Source organism: Oncorhynchus clarkii, chromosome 20 (genome assembly GCF_045791955.1).
Source record: "Oncorhynchus clarkii lewisi isolate Uvic-CL-2024 chromosome 20, UVic_Ocla_1.0, whole genome shotgun sequence".
NCBI lineage: Eukaryota > Metazoa > Chordata > Actinopteri > Salmoniformes > Salmonidae > Oncorhynchus > Oncorhynchus clarkii.
This window is the reverse complement of record NC_092166.1, coordinates 28,784,106-28,801,857: the sequence shown is the minus strand read 5'-3', so window position 1 is coordinate 28,801,857 and position 17,752 is coordinate 28,784,106. Positions and strand designations below refer to the sequence as shown.

Below are 17,752 nucleotides of genomic sequence, written 5' to 3'. Positions count from 1 at the left end.
TGAAAAATGCATTAGAAGTTCAAAACACTTTACAACAGAAATTACAATTATGATAATAACCGTGGCTATTTGCATGACAATTGACTGTTACCCAAAATTCCATAATTGTCACAGCCCTACAACAGCCTATTAGAATAACTTGCGACCACAGCTTGTGTGAGAAGCACATTGGGTAGAACATTAAGTAAGCTATCACCATTCTTGTAATTTGGCACGATTGGCAGGTTTGTAAAAAAGAGGCGAACAGAGAGAGAAAAGCGAATTCAGAGGGAATCCATCCCTGACCTGTTTTTGCTCTCCAGCTCGGCAATAAGCTGCCTCTGCTGCTTGTTGGCGTCCAGAGTGAAAGAGATGTCGTTGGGGACCCTCTGCTGCTGGGCTTGTTGCTGTAAAACACAGAGGCACATGACATGATCATGACATTACCATAACACACAGGGACACATGACATTATCTATTGTACTGAGGTTAATCCTGCTGATGTCATTTCCTTATTCAAAGCTACTCATAAACCACCTCATACGCTTAGGGGCTCAAGTATTTCCTGACTGGGTGGCCTGACTCAGGGCCCACGCTCAACTTTTATCTTCAGAGACAGACAATTGGAACAAATGTGTATTTGTGCTGTGCACATAAAGATGTCAGGTTGCTATTCATGGTATTTTCTCCCTCTATGCCCTCAAAAAAGCATGTGTCTCACCACGGCGGCTCCGTCAGAGGCTAGTCTAGCAGCGTAGCGGGCGATGAGACTGTGCTCTTCATCCTGGTGGTTACTGCTCTCCAGCAAACTGTTTACAGGTGGAGAGAGGAGAGGAGACAGTCACACTTCCACCTATATATTTACCGCAGCCAAATATAAAAAGTAGTTCTGTACTGTACTTACATTACTGTATATACATTGGGAAATAATATTTCATGGGAATTTCCTCATGGAAATGATAATTGGAACAGTGTGTCTGTTTAGTTAAGTATAATGCACAGTATTTACATGCAAACACTGTTAGTTTGTTTGTCAATTGGAGATGCTATTTAGGGACAAATCATAGCCATTTTGCCAAAGCCTTAAAGCAGCTAGATACCAACGCACACACACACACACACACACACACACACACACACACACACACACACACACACACACACACACACACACACACACACACACACACACTAAAGAACAACATTAAGCTTATACAAATGCTAAGGAAGGTAACATGCAATTGAAACTGTAAGTATTTTTAATCTGCAGAAAGATCTCTAAGATGATACTACTACACAGCGTCAAGAGAGGCGGAGGCAGCAGGAGAGAGGAACAGCAAGGACTAAAGCAGATGATTCCAACAATCTTAGCACCCTTACAAAATAGTCCATTTGGATGGATGCTTCAGTAAACGGTCAGTAGCTTCCACTGGATAATTTTGTTAAGGTCTGAGTTTCCTTTCAGAGAAAAGGAACAATCCCAATACTGTTGAAAACTTTGAGATCTATTGTACAGCATTTATTGCAACTCATGAACACGCACTAAAGTCCAAGAATCTAAATCCAATCAAACAATTTAATGTAACGGCCCAAGTTGTTCTAATAGAGGACAAACATAAACACACAGATGTTCTCTGAAAATAACTGACTACTGCCACTTATCAAAGCAAAGGAAAAGCAGCAAATTCCAAGCTGTCATCATAAGCACATTAAAATGACAATTCTAGGGCAGTAAACTAGATTTTTACTACGTGAAGAGCAAAACAAATGCAACTTTCTACAGCCCTGTAACAACTTAATGAGCAAGATCATGTTGATTTAGCCTTCAAAAATGATTGCTAAGTAGCACAACAGCTGGCAAAAGCATTATGGTGAATGAAAAAAGTGTTACATTTTCTAATGGCTTAGCTACATTACTGTATGTCAGCTGTTAAATAACACGTCAATGGTTTGTGAATAAACATTATTCATTTATTCTGCTTGATGTGAGTAGTGTATGCAGTATTAAGGCTTGTAACTCCAATTAATAAAGGGAGAGCCGTGCCAGGGGTGGTGTAAATACAATGTGAATACAGTGCCTTCAGAAAGTATTCAAACCCCCTGATTTTTTCAACATTTTGTCGTTACAGACGGAATTTAAAATGGATTACATTTAGATTTTGTGTCACCGACCAACACACAATACCCCATAATGTCAAAGTGGAATTATGTTTTTATAATTTTTTTACTGTAACGGGGTGAGTGACTGGTTGCCCGGGAAGTCAGAAGAGCAGAGATGGGTGATAACAGGAGAACTTTAATATACACCCTGGCCCAAAGGCACAGGCGAGGAGGCAGCACAAAGCACAACCACGGTAACATGAACCGGATTAAACAAAACAAACAAACCTAGCGCAAGTCAGCCTGTAGTGTAACACCCTACACAAAGAACAATTCCACACACGGACATGGGGGAAACAGAGGGTAACATACATTTAGTCTGATGAGGGAATGTGAACCAGGTGTGTGGGAAAACATGACAAAACAAATGGAAAATGAAAGGTGGAGCGGCGATGGCTAGAAGACCGGTGACGTCGACCCCCGAACGCCGCCCAAACAAGGAGAGGGAACGACTTCGGCGGAAGTCGTGACATTTACAAATTAATTAAAAATGAAAAGCTGTTTTCAGTCAATATGTATTCAACCCCTTTATTATAGCATTCCTAAATAAGTTCAGGAGTAAAACTTTGCTTAACAAGTCACATAATAAGTTGCATAAACTTTGTGTGCAATAATAGTGTTTCAAATTACTATATATTTTTTGGGGTTTACTTTTACCCCTTTTCGTGATATCCAATTGGTATTTACAGTCTTGTCCCATCGATAGTGGCCATAGTCAGCTTGCAGGCACCCGGCCCGCCACAAGACCGCAATGGGACAAGTAAATCCCAGCCAGCCAAACCCTCCCCTAACCCGGACGATGCTGTGCCAATTACGCAAAGCTCTTAGAGACTTACCCAGAAAGACTCACAGCTGTAATCGCTGCCAAAGGTGATTCTAACATGTATTGACTCAGAGGTGTGAATACTTATGTAAATTTGATATTTCTGTTGTTCATTTTCAATACATTTGCTAAAATTTCTTACATTTTTTTTCCTCACTTTGGTATATTGTGTGTAGATGGGCGAGAGAGAAAAAATATTTGACCCATGTTGAACTCAGGCTACAACACAACAAAATGTGGAATATTTTCTGAAGGCACTGTAGCTAGTAGTTTCCACTGTTACTTTTTTTCCACTGTTACTTTACAGACAGGAATCCAGACTAACCATGACGTGGGGTTGTGTTGTAGGAGATTCACATACAGCCCAATGAGAACATGTTCATCAGCCAGTCTATCGGCCACATCGAGACTGTAGTTTAACCTGGAACAGTGTAGGGTTTCAGAACACAAACACAAACGGCACACATGATGAGAACAAGGAGAAAAGAGGACCGGACAAGAACAGGTCTGGAGAGAGACACAATGTCTTCTCAGTCATTGAATGATCAATAGAAGAAAACACGAAACTGTGTTATGCTATCCCTGTTGTCTTTAGATACTAATACTATGGATAGGAATGTGATGCTGTACCTGTACTGCATTTTCAAATCATTTACAGTACAGAAAGAAGAGAAAAAAAACCATGCATTTATATCTCTAATCCTGTATCATAATCCCTTTATGGGAATTGTTATCTGAATAGACAGTGTTTAGGTTTTCAACTGTGAAAGTACTATAAGTAAATGAATGTCAAAACATTGATATGTCGTTCATTTGACATGTTGAAAAATGTGCTAAATAACCTATAGCGCCAAGATGCAAAGCGTCGTCATGCACTAACTGCCACTCTGTCTGATAAAGCTAATGATTTCAATAAGGTTGTCGAGACAAGAATGAGTGATTTTTGCTAAGTACTGTTTGTTTACTACTGACTCACAAGACCAAAACCCCACCTTAACCACATCGTCAACAAATGACCCCGTACAACCTCTACTAATCATCACATCCACTGAAGGTACATATCTTTAGAAACCTGGCTCTATAAATGAGTTCAGTGTTTAAACCAATGGAGCCCTTTGTCTCTTTCCTTAAACTAGCATCAAGTAGAGGTGCAGCTCCGATACATAGAGATGAGGACTCACTGACGCCAGATAACTATGCATGTAACTTCTCCTGTAAATTTCCCTGGCTCGCTCAGTGTGTGTGTGTGTGTGTGTGTGTGTGTATGTGTGTGTCTGTATCTACCGTGCACTTGTACTATTCCTGAGTCCAAGGCTGACACTACCAGCCAGCGAAACAGAAAATAAAAGGATATAAAAAGTAAGTCAAAAGGAGTGTAGTTGTATGTTAATCATTGTAAAAGAAACTTGAGAGACTCCAAGCTAATATTAGTGACTTGCAGCAGTTAGCTTCACTCTCCCAGGTAACGTGGGACACGTATGAAAATGACTGTAATAGATACTCTACCCTAATGAATGGTCAATGGTCTTTGTTATGCATGCACTATCTAGCATCTTTCAAATAGCCCCTTGAGTATCACTGTGTAAAACCATCTACACTGTAGGAAACCAGAATAGTGAATGGCTCCACTGGGACAATGAGCACTACAGTGTACGCTCTATAATGACTATATCTACGTCTGAAATGGCACCATATTCCCTATAATAGAGCCCCACAGGCCTGAGCATGGTCAAAAGTAATGCGCTATATAAGGAATATTGTTCCATTTCAATTAAAGCCTATATCTATCTAAATTAGTTTGTGCATGCATTTGAGTCACCAAACCATTCTCACAGGCAGTAGGCACCCTTGGGTCACTGGGTTACTTACCCCCTTCCTTTCAACAGATCTGGAGCAGCCCTAGCCAACTGTTTTCTCTGCTCAGCTTCATTATTCTTGGTTTTATAAGGCAAGCTATTTACACCAGACAAAAGAGTGAGACCGCGAAAGGAGCAACACACACAAACACAACAATTGACCCAGGCACACACAAACACAACACTCACACTCACACACACCTCCACCAACACTCTACCCTGTACCAACCAGCCAGATACAACCATACAGGTTTACAGAAATAAGGACTGGTTAGTAGAATTCATACGGGTATATGTGGACTTTCAGGGGACTTAAGTGGATGTAGTAATCTTTAATCTTAATGAATATGTACAGTAACCTGATTCTGCATACGGCCTCGTTGCAGTCTTTCTGATCTCAGATACTTACTTCTTAGTGGAGTAAGGGTTCCCTGACGTGGGCATGGAGTGGGAGAGCATGAAGTCATTGGTGCTGTTCATTGGTCTGGGAGGCCTGTGCAGGAGACAAACTTTATCATGTTCAAACAGCCAACATGACAGAGAGTCTATGTGTGTGTGTGTGTGTGTGTGTGTGTGTGTGTGTGTGTGTATGTGTGTGCCTGTGTCTTTCTGATCTAGGTCTCAGAAGGCTGACGGAGCATTGAATGGGTCTGGGGAGTCAGGGCAGTTTCTGATTGTGACAATATTGTTATGTAAACAATGCGTGGGTGTGGATTCCCTCTTCACTCATCCAAAGGTCATTGACTCCTCATAATCTTATTGTTTACATGACCTAAAAAGGTATTCACATGTGGCACAAAGGAGAGTTGGGATAACTGATGCAGAAATCGGTAGTAAACTGCACACAAGTAGGTTGTGCTAAAACTGAAGTGACTTTCAGGAGCTACAGGGCATAGTATACTGGGACAAAATAATATTGCACTAGCTACTAGTAATATATTACACTACCTTCTATATTACTTGATTTGATCTAATTAAATGTACTACAGGCATATTCTACATATTCTAGGCAAATATTCAAAGCAAACTTACCAAGTGTCTCTATTTTGCAGCAAGAAAAGAACAAAGACATTTGTTACGATCACCCATTCATGCACTACAAAGGCCACAGTAAAGTGGTACAACTGAATTCACTTCCACATGAAAAGGGTCTAGATGACCAAATCCATATTTGTCTGTCAGCCATTAGAATGAATTGCCACTCGTTTCCCACACTACAGACTGGGCTCAGCTTAGCTGTTAAGGGTTTGAATAAGAATGTATCAAAGACATACTGTAGTTCTAGAAGACCTTGTCTTCATATTGTCTCTGTTGATTTTCCAGCAAAAAACTGAGCAAAGATAAAGCATCTGTTTTTATCAATTGTGGTTATTCCTACAGCTAACATGAATTGATCATGTGCATCCTGTCACACCCTGACCATAGTTTACTTTGTATATTTCTATGTTTTGGTTGGTCAGGGTGTGATCTGAGTGGGCATTCTATGTTACATGTCTAGTTTGTCCAGTTCTATGTTCGGCCTGATATGGTTCTCAATCAGAGGCAGGTGTTCGTCATTGTCTCTGATTGGGAACCATATTTAGGTAGCCTGGGTTTCACTGTGTGTTTGTGGGTGATTGTTCCTGTCTATGTGTTTTCACCAGATAGGGCTGTTTAGGTTTTCGTTACGTTCTTTATTTTGTAGTGTTTGTATTAATTCGTGTTTTACGTTTGGTTATTAAAACATGGATCGCAATCTACACGCTGCATTTTGGTCCGACTCTCCTTCTCATACAGAAAACCGTTACAGAATCACCCACCACCAACGGACCAAGCAGCGTGTCAACAGGCAGCAACAGCAGCGAAAAGAGGAGATACATAGTAAGGATTTCTGGACATGGGAGGAAATCCTCGACGGGAGAGGACCCTGGGCTAAACCAGGGGAGTGTAGCCGCACCAAGGTGCAGCAGGAGAAGGAACAGAGGCAGCAGCAGCAGGAGCAGCTGCAGTGGGAGAGGCTGCACCACCTGGAGAAATGGACATGGGAGGAGGAACTGGACGGTAAAGGACCCTGGGCTCAGCCTGGAGAATATCGCCGCCCCAAGGAAGAACTGGAGGCGGCGAAAGCTGAGAGGCGCAGATATGAGGAGGCAGCACGGCGACGCGGATGGAAGCCCGAGAGGCAGCCCCAAAAATTTCTTGGGGGGGGGGGGCTAACAGGGAGTATGGCTACGCCAGGTAGGAGACCTGCGCAAACTCCCTGTGCTTACCGGGGGGCTAGAGAGACCGGGCAGGCACCGTGTTATGCTGTGGTGCGCACGGTGTCTCCAGTGCGGGTGCATAGCCCGGTGCGGTATATTCCAGCTCCGCGTGTCGGCCGGGCTAGATTGAGCGTCGAGCCTAATGCCATGAAGCCGGCTCTACGCAGCTGGTCCCCAGTGCGTCTCCTTGGGCCGGCTTACATGGCACCAGCCTTGCGCTCGGTGTCTCCGGTTCGCCTGCATAGCCCAGTGCGGGCTATTCCACCTCGCCGCACTGGCAGGGCGACCGTGAGCATTCAACCAGGTAAGGTTGGGCAGGCTCGGTGCTCAAGAGCTCCAGTGCGCCTGCACGGTCCGGTTTTTCCAGTACCACCTCCACACCCCAGCCCTCCGGTAGCAGCTCCCCGCACCAGGCTTCCTGTGCGTGTCCTTGGCCCAGTACCACCAGTGCCAGCACCACGCATCAGGCCTACAGTGCGCCTCGCCTGTCCAGCGCTGTCGGAGCCCTCCTCCTCTCCAGCGCTGTCGGAGTCTCCCGCCTGTTTAGCGCTGTCAGAGCTTTCCGCCTCTACAGCGCTGCCGGAGTCTCCCGCCTGTTCAGAACTGCCAGTCTGCAAGGAGCTGCCAGTCTGCAAGGAGCTGCCAGTCTGCAAGGAGCTGCCAGTCTGCAAGGAGCTGCCAGTCTGCAAGGAGCTGCCAGTCTGCATAGAGCTGCCAGTCTGCAAGGAGCTGCCAGTCTGCAAGGAGCCGCCAGAGCTGCCTGTCTGCAGGATGCCGCCAAAGCTGCCAGTCTGCAAGGAGCCGCCAGAGCTGCCAGTCTGCAAGGAGCCGCCAGAGCTGCCAGTTAGCATGGAGCAGCCAGGGCCGCCGGTCAGCATGGAGCAGCCAGGGCCGCCAGTCAGCATGGAGCAGCCAGGGCCGCCAGTCAGCATGGAGCAGCCAGAGCAGCCAGTCAGCATGGAGCAGCCAGTCAGCATGGAGCAGCCAGAGCTGCCAGTCAGCATGGAGCAGCCAGTCAGCATGGAGCAGCCAGAGCTGCCAGTCAGCATGGAGCAGCCAGTCAGCATGGAGCAGCCAGTCAGCATGGAGCAGCCAGAGCAGCCAGTCAGCATGGAGCAGCCAGAGCTGCCAGTCAGCATGGAGCAGCCAGTCAGCATGGAGCAGCCAGAGCTGCCAGTCAGCATGGAGCAGCCAGTCAGCATGGAGCAGCCAGAGCTGCCAGTCAACCAGACTCTTCCAGATCTACCAGTCAACCAGACTCTTCCAGATCTGCCAGACAACCAGACTCTTCCAGATCTGCCAGTCTACCAGACTCTTCCAGATCTGCCAGTCTACCAGACTCTTCCAGATCTGCCAGTCGACCAGACTCTTCCAGATCTGCCAGTCGACCAGACTCTTCCAGATCTGCCAGTCGACCAGACTCTTCCAGATCTGCCAGTCGACCAGACTCTTCCAGATCTGCCAGTCGACCAGACTCTTCCAGATCCGCCAGTCGACCAGACTCTTCCAGATCCGCCAGTCAGCCAGGATCTTCCAGATCCGCCAGTCAGCCAGGATCTTCCAGATCCGCCAGTCAGCCAGGATCTGCCAGAACCGCCAGCCAGCCAGGATCTGCCGGATCCAACTACCTGCCTGAGCTTCCTCTCAGTGCTGAGCTTCCTCTCAGTGCTGAGCTTCCTCTCAGTGCTGAGCTACCCATCAGTCCCGAGCTACCTCTGTCCCGAGCTGTCCTTCTGTCTCGAGCTGACCCTCTGTCCCGAGCTGTCATTAAGGAGGGTCACCTATCTAGGGACGCTAAGGTGGTGGACCAAGACTATTATGGAGTGGGGTCCACGTCCAGCGCCAGAGCCGCCACCGCGGACAGATGCCCACCCAGACCCTCCCCTATAGGTTTAGGTTTTGCGGCCGGAGTCCGCACCTTGGGGGGGGGGGGTACTGTCACACCCTGACCATAGTTTACTTTGTATATTTCTATGTTTTGGTTGGTCAGGGTGTGATCTGAGTGGGCATTCTATGTTACATGTCTAGTTTGTCCAGTTCTATGTTCGGCCTGATATGGTTCTCAATCAGAGGCAGGTGTTCGTCATTGTCTCTGATTGGGAACCATATTTAGGTAGCCTGGGTTTCACTGTGTGTTTGTGGGTGATTGTTCCTGTCTATGTGTTTTCACCAGATAGGGCTGTTTAGGTTTTCGTTACGTTCTTTATTTTGTAGTGTTTGTATTAATTTGTGTTTTACGTTTGGTTATTAAAACATGGATCGCAATCTACACGCTGCATTTTGGTCCGACTCTCCTTCTCATACAGAAAACCGTTACACATCCGACAACTGACTGATTGTTATTACTTGAGTGTTAGAAGCATGTAGTGTAATGTATATAAAGGCAATTACAAAACATGTAGATATACAGTACGTACAATTCATAACGTTTCAACATTTACTTTGGGGATAAGGGGCTAGTAACGGATGATGGGATGGATATGAAATGTATTGAAATTGAAAAGGAGGATTGTGCTATTGAATACAAGTTTTACTATATTACTGTAGGAATATAATAGAATACCTACACAACTTACACCATACTTACACAATGTGGGCTAGGTTCAGAGGTTTCTCTGGCATGTCGGGAAACATAGGGTGTAAAGGTTCTCTGCTGGATGCACAGCTCAGAGACTTGCTGAGAGCATTAGATAACTTCTTAGCAGGCGATTTCTGGGAGAAACCCAAAAAGATGCTACGTCTGATTTCGAGAGGGCAGGGAGAGGTACTTAAAAACAGAGTAATGACTTTCAAAAATGTGATACAGGACTAGATGTCATTGACCAAAATGTAAGAGAATCAAATCACAGTCTCATCACCATCCCCATAGCACTGCATTGGGTGAAGCAAAGCAGAAATGGCTGCTGCACTGGCTGGCTGGCCTGATGCTGTCACCCCCCCCTCCCCCCCCCTCTCCCCACCCCATCACCCCCCTTACCCATGACGTGTACTCCTTCATTTGGTGCTGGTTGCTATGGGAACCGCTGGCATGCCCCCTCCAGAAGCAGTCCTGACACAGCTGGTAATTATGACATTGCTGGCAGCGGTAGCGGAAACCCATCATACTCTCACTGTGGCAGTAAGAGCACTCGACCGGGTGGAACACTGCAGGGGGCATGGCACACACACAAACATGTGCACGCACACAGACACACAAACACGTGCATGGGGATGCACGTACACACACACATACACACACACACATGTGCAGATATATACCACACACACAGACACACACACACACACCAAAGGTTGTTGATACAAACACATACAGTGCCTTGCGAAAGTATTCGGCCCCCTTGAACTTTGCGACCTTTTGCCACATTTCAGGCTTCAAACATAAAGATATAAAACTGTATTTTTTTGTGAAGAATCAACAACAAGTGGGACACAATCATGAAGTGGAACGACATTTATTGGATATTTCAAACTTTTTTAACAAATCAAAAACTGAAAAATTGGGTGTGCAAAATTATTCAGCCCCTTTACTTTCAGTGCAGCAAACTCTCTCCAGAAGTTCAGTGAGGATCTCTGAATGATCCAATGTTGACCTAAATGACTAATGATGATAAATACAATCCACCTGTGTGTAATCAAGTCTCCGTATAAATGCACCTGCACTGTGATAGTCTCAGAGGTCCGTTAAAAGCGCAGAGAGCATCATGAAGAACAAGGAACACACCAGGCAGGTCCGAGATACTGTTGTGAAGAAGTTTAAAGCCGGATTTGGATACAAAAATATTTCCCAAGCTTTAAACATCCCAAGGAGCACTGTGCAAGCGATAATATTGAAATGGAAGGAGTATCAGACCACTGCAAATCTACCAACACCTGCCGTCCCTCTAAACTTTCAGCTCATACAAGGAGAAGACTGATCAGAGATGCAGCCAAGAGGCCCATGATCACTCTGGATGAACTGCAGAGATCTACAGCTGAGGTGGGAGACTCTGTCCATAGGACAACAATCAGTCGTATATTGCACAAATCTGGCCTTTATGGAAGAGTGGCAAGAAGAAAGCCATTTCTTAAAGATATCCATAAAAAGTGTTGTTTTAACGTTTGCCACAAGCCACCTGGGAGACACACCAAACATGTGGAAGAAGGTGCTCTGGTCAGATGAAACCAAAATTGAACTTTTTGGCAACAATGCAAAACGTTATGTTTGGCGTAAAAGCAACACAGCTCATCAGCCTGAACACACCATCCCCACTGTCAAACATGGTGGTGGCAGCATCATGGTTTGGGCCTACTTTTCTTCAGCAGGGACAGGGAAGATGGTTAAAATTGATGGGAAGATGGATGGAGCCAAATACAGGACCATTCTGGAAGAAAACCTGATGGAGTCTGCAAAAGACCTGAGACTGGGACGGAGATTTGTCTTCCAACAAGACAATGATCCAAAACATAAAGCAAAATCTACAATGGAATGGTTCAAAAATAAACATATCCAGGTGTTAGAATGGCCAAGTCAAAGTCCAGACCTGAATCCAATCGAGAATCTGTGGAAAGAACTGACAACTGCTGTTCACAAATGCTCTCCATCCAACCTCACTGAGCTCAAGCTGTTTTGTAAGGAGGAATGGGAAAAAATGTCAGTCTCTCGATGTGCAAAACTGATAGAGACATACCCCAAGCGACTTACAGCTGTAATCGCAGCAAAAGGTGGCGCTACAAACTATTAACTTAAGAGGGCTGAATAATTTTGCACGCCCAATTTTTCAGTTTTTGATTTGTTAAAAAAGTTTGAAATATCCAATAAATGTCGTTCCACTTCATGATTGTGTCCCATTTGTTGTTGATTCTTCACAAAAAAATACAGTTTTATATCTTTATGTTTGAAGCCTGAAATGTGGCAAAAGGTCGCAAAGTTCAAGGGGGCCGAATACTTTCGCAAGGCACTGTATTTGGTGCAACCAAAATCTTTATAAAAAAAACAATGGCACTGGGATGTTTTGCAGGTCTATTAGACAGCATTCTTTTGATTTACATCAAATAAGGAAGGGTGTTCTGTGATCATCAGTGTGTGTAAGACTTTAATTCTGTTGTCAGTTCCTTGTCATTCATTAGGGGTTGGGAGGTGGGCGATGGTGGAAGGCTGCGTGTGTGTGCTCGCGCTCGGGCATGGGTTCCTGAGCATGTACTGTATGTTTACTGTGTAGTGACTCAATGCGATGATATGAGACAAAATGACCCATCATTCCTACCCGCAGCCATCCCATGAATGTGTTAAATATGCTGTGGTGGCTCACCATTCTCCACATTAGCCAAGCGATGCATGAGTGGTAACCACACCAGACACTGAGGAGGAGGGTCTGACATCAGCGTGTCCAGGAATGTGTTGAGGGAGACCTTTTTCTGTCAACATACAGTAGAGGACGGGGTTACACATCAAATACAGGTTTGGCATATGGGGTAGTACTAGAAAGAAAATACAGTAATATGATGGGATGTTTTATACACAATTACAACATCCACCCACTATACAGTATCTATACCAATAGCGTGTTGTATACAGTGCATTCAGAAACTATTCAGACCCCTTCCCATTTTCCACATTTTGTTACGTTACAGCCTTATTCATCGACCTACACACAATACCCCACAATGACAAAGTGAAACCTTTTTCTTTTTTTTAACAGAAATACATTATTTACAAAATTATTTACAAAATTGAACTCAGGTGCATCCTGTTTCCATTGATTCTCCTTCAGATGTTTCTGCAACTTGATTGGAGTCCACCGGTGATAAATTCAATTGATTGGACATGATTTGCAAAGGCACACACCTGACTATATAAGGTCCCACAGTTGACAGAGCATGTCAGAGCAAAAACCAAGCCATGAGATCGAAGAAATTGTCCGTAGAGCTCCGAGACAGGAATGTGTCGAGGCACGGATCTGAGGAAGGGTACCAAAAAATGAATGTCTGCAGCATTGAAGGTCCCCAAGAACACAGTGGCCTCCATCATTCTTAAGTGGAATAAGTTTGGAACCACCAAGACTCTTCCTAGAGCTGAGGGATCGGGGGAAAGGGGCCTTGGTCAGGAAGATGACCAAGAACCCAATGGTCACTCTGACAGAGATCCAGAATTCCTCTCTGGAGATGGGAGAACCTTCCAGAAGTACAACCATCTCTGCAGCACTCCACAAATCAGGCCTTTATGGTTGAGTGGCCAGATGGAAGACACTCCTCAGTAAAAGGCACATGACAGCCCGCTTGGAGTTTGCCAAAAGGCACCTAAAGGACTCTCAGACCAAGCTTGTAGTCTCATACCCAAGAAAACTCGAGGCTGTAATCGCTTCCAAAGGTGCTTCAACAAAGTACTGAGTAAAGGGTCTGAATAGTTATGCAAATACGATATTTCATTTTTTTTTTAAATACATTTGCAAAAATGTCTAAAAATCTGTTTGCTTTGTCATTATGGGGTATTGTGTGTAGACTGATGAGGAATAAAACAAACGTAATCAATTTTAGAATCAGGCTGTAACAAAATGTGGAAAAAGTCAAGGGGAAAAAGTCAAGGGGTCTGAATACTTTCCAAATGCACTGTACTGTACATTCAATTTACTTGAAAATTGATGTTCATTTTTTGTGTAGATGGGACTCTCACCTGCTGTGCAAAGCAAGTTCTTGTGGCTTGCTCAGTATAGCCAAAGGAAGGTGCCTCAAAAACAGTCATTGGTAATTTGAGAACCTCCCTCAGAAACTGGTCAAATTGGGAGTATACCATTATGCCACCAGGGTCTGATATCTGTGAAAAAATATCTGGGCAGAAAATGGGGGGGGTTACTCCAAAATATATAATTAATTGATCAAATTAATTGTCAGCTGTCACCATTGTTAGCTAATTGCAGCAATAGGCAGTGCAATCACTGAAACAAAAACTAAAACAAATGAGAGCTGGGTAGCAATCCGTAGTAATTACCACAAAACATAAGCTAAAATGCTCTAACCCATCATTTACTTTCCCTATGAGTAGCTGTGGCTGCTCTGTTGCAATAAATTAGTGGATTAAGTAATAAGCTCTATCCTTTTTATTATAAATAATTACTTCTCCCAGCCATGAATAGTTATTTGGTATTTGTTTCATTATTTGTCCATTGTTGATATAGTCCAAACCTAATCCCAATTGAGATGATGTGGAAGGATTTAAAACGAGCAGTTCATGCTTGAAAACCTAAAAATGTCGCTGAGTTAAAGCAGTTCTGCATGCAAGTGGGCCACAATTCCTTCACATCGATGTGAGAGACCGATTAACAACTATAGGAAGCATTTGGTTGCAGTCATTGCAGCTAAAGGTGACACAACTAGTTTTTGAGTGTAAGGGGGAAATTACTTTTTCACACAGGGGCATTGGGTGTTGCATAACTTTGTTAATTAAATAAATATAAGTAGTATATCTTTTTTTGTTATTTGTAAACTCAGGTTCCGTTTATCTAATATTAGGTTTTGGTTGAATATCTGATAACATTCAGTATCAAAAATATGCTAAAATTTAGAAAATCAGAAAGGGGGCAAATACTTTTTCACGGGACTGTAGGCCTATGATACATCAAAAGGACTGTAGCCTACTGTTCAGATTGGTTAAATGGAAACTGAAATCTGAACACTGACTGTAGGTCTACAACCTCTCACATAGCCTTAATATTAACTCCCTCAGAAATAAACATTTCTTGCAGTAAAATGATACACCAAATGTGGGCTACATTTTAACTCGGGAACAGGCGTGGAGAAATTTATTTCTTTTGGCATCTTGAGAGAATGTGAATGTGCAGTTAGATATTGTCTGTGAAGGTGCTATCTTAATCAACATCATAAAAGCTGATCATATTGCAACCACATAAAATATGCATCCAAGCCGAACTGAAATCTTATCAGAAACATGTTGGGTCGTTTTCACAGCTTTCTATTTTCTACAACCGGTCAAACTGATGTAATTTGGAAATGTTTCTAAGAAAATATTTCCCGTTTTTTTAGGGTTATTGCATTTTCTCCCTGGTCCCTAAACATCTATGAAAGAAGCAGAGATGACAGAGCAAACTTGACCAATCTCAACTAGATTGAAGCTTTCATTCTATCGATCTATTACATTACTCTGGTGAGCAAGGGTTTATGTAGTCTTCTAGGGCAACATACATTGAGTATACAAAACATTAAGAAATCTTTCCATTACAGACCGACCAGGTGAATTCAGGTGAAAGCTATGATCCCTTATTGATGTCACTTGTTAAATACACTTCAATCACTGTAGATGAAGAGAAAGCGACCGGTTAAAGAAGGCTTTTTAAGCCTTGAGACAACTGAGACATGGATTGTGTATGTGTTCCATTCAGCTGGTGAATGGGAAAAACAAAAGATTTTAGTGCCTTTGAACCAGTGGTGGCTGCTGAGGAGGGAGGACGGCTCATGATAATGGCTGGAACAGAGCAAATGGAATGGCATTAAACCATGTGTTGGTTTGATACCATTCCACTGATTCCGCTCCAGCCATTATCACGAGCCCGTCCTATCCAATTAAAAAGTGCCACCAGTGCATTGAACGGGGTATGGTAGTAGGCACCAGGCACACTGGTTTGTGTCAAGAACTGTAACACTGCTAGGTTTTTCAATAATGGTCCACCACCTAAAGGACATCCAGCCAACTTGACACAACCGTAGGAAGCATTGGAGTCAACATGGGCCAGCATCCCCGTGGAACGCTTTCGACACCTCGTAGAGTCCATGTCCAGACGAATTGAGGCTGTTCTGAGGGAGAAAGGTGTGCGTGCAACTCAATAATAGGAAGGTATTCTTAATGTTTTGCACACTCAGTGTATAATAAGAGAAGATAAGCTGCATGTATCTAATTATAGACAATTTGACAAACAAATAGCCTACCAAAAATGTCTGAAATTATATGCAACAACATATCTAAATGAGGCAAAGATATCCTGCACCCCCTTGTCAAAAAATCACTCCGCTGTCTCTGACTGTAGCCTACAGGGCATTTTCTGTCTTAGCAGGTTAGGGTCGGGTGCAGGCCTCAGATTTTCACTTTATCACATATAGTCCGGCGGTTGCAGATGTGTTATTAGCAATTGCGGGAGGGTGCAGGTGCACAAACAGCTGACCCACGCACCACTAATGCCCACATCATTCCAACACAGAAAATATGCTTTTTAGCATACTCAATTAGCATTTCTTGGAAGGAAAACTATTTCACTAATATTGTAATTAATTATAGGTCATATTTAATAGAAATCTGTAAACACTGGACAGTAATGTTGGGCAAATCATTCTCTGTAAATGATTCATTCATCTTCATCTTAATCTATAATCTTAAGAAATATTAACCATGTATCTTACATCTTAATTTATCCAAAATCTTCCCTCCGCAGATGGTTGCCAGGGCCATCTTCACAACAAAGACAGAGATTTTTCCGAGGCTTTCCCTAAAAGAAGAAATGTGTTTAGTATTTTTTCAGATTTGTATAATTTGTATAATTTGTGTATTTGTGAAAAAGTCAAGAATATGCAGTACAATGATAATACCTGCAATAATCTAAACACTTTCACATTCAAGGTGCTACCCCTAGGATTTTTTTGCATTTTTGTATTGTAATTTCTGAAAATGTCTATTAATATATCTGGCGCTAATAGTGGAATGATAGTGTTTCACAGTATGACTTACATTCTTTTGAATGGTTGTGATACTCGCCTATTGATTTCTCCCACCGGAGCAGCATCTGTTGTCAAACTGGGAAAGCTGTTCTGACTTTGTGGCTGTGTTATCTAGTGGAAATCGCTCTGTCATTTCCCGGTTGCTACAATTCTACACTGTTCGCTCAGTTTATGTGAGAAAACAAGGTCAGAACAGCTTTCCCGGTTTGACAGATGATACTCTGGCAGGAGAAATAAATAGACGAATATCACAGCCAATCACAACACTAGCGGGTAAGTAATACTGTGAAACAGTATTATTCCACTATTAGTGCCAAATATATTATGAACATTTTCTGAAATTACAACGCAAAAATTACCAAAAATCCTATGTGTAGCACCTTTAAGTTGCTCTTATACACTGCAAAAATGGTTCAACTGTATTTATCATCATCACTATGTCATTTTCACTGTTTACTTTCTCTTGTCTTTCATCAGAACTAAAGATGTATCACTTGACACAAGACTATTGTGAGACCATTAAATTGTTAAAACAACAGTCAGTCTGGATTTCATTCTCCCATGAGACTGTGTGTGAACAGACGCCACACACGCCACACACGTACACAAACACATGCAACACAATTGCCCCATCATCACGCTCAGTGACCGTCACACAGTGATGCGGTCATGGTGGATCCTCACGGGTCATAGGCAGCCAGCAGGAAGTTGAGCAGCATACTGATGGACTGTTCCACATTGATCTGGTGGGTGGTGGGCATGCGCTTGTTGAGCTGGTAGAAGATGGTGGAGAGTATTGCTTCCAGGCGAGCCACAGTGAACTCTGTGTTGAGGTCCATGGTGTTCAGGCCGTTCTCTCTGAACGCCTCAATCACATTCCAGATGTCCACCAAATGGACTGTGAAAAGACACAATAGAAATGCACAGACACGTTTCCCGTTTAGCTACGTGTTTTTAGAGACACAAGACAATCCCAATCAAACCTCAGACAGAGG

General features: G+C 43.5%; 1 protein-coding gene across 12 annotated transcripts in view; it reads right to left on the bottom strand.

Moving 5' to 3' along the window:
* LOC139376163 (dystrobrevin alpha-like) overlaps positions 1-17,752 on the bottom strand; it is a 37,353-nt gene that overhangs the window by 10,217 nt on the left and 9,384 nt on the right. For 6 of the 12 annotated variants that reach the window (XM_071118415.1, XM_071118419.1, XM_071118414.1 and 3 more), the window contains exons 4-14: positions 17,442-17,655; positions 16,443-16,528; positions 13,708-13,862; positions 12,347-12,452; positions 10,036-10,202; positions 9,646-9,770; positions 5,228-5,311; positions 4,832-4,915; positions 3,288-3,383; positions 701-788; positions 286-386 (exon numbers count right to left, since the gene is read on the bottom strand). In XM_071118415.1, coding sequence (XP_070974516.1) covers positions 286-386; positions 701-788; positions 3,288-3,383; positions 4,832-4,915; positions 5,228-5,311; positions 9,646-9,770; positions 10,036-10,202; positions 12,347-12,452; positions 13,708-13,862; positions 16,443-16,528; positions 17,442-17,655 — 1,306 coding nt within the window. The remainder of the gene's footprint in view (positions 1-285; positions 387-700; positions 789-3,287; positions 3,384-4,831; positions 4,916-5,227; positions 5,312-9,645; positions 9,771-10,035; positions 10,203-12,346; positions 12,453-13,707; positions 13,863-16,442; positions 16,529-17,441; positions 17,656-17,752) is intronic. The other 6 variants (XM_071118423.1, XM_071118420.1, XM_071118421.1 and 3 more) reach the window with 2 other exon arrangements.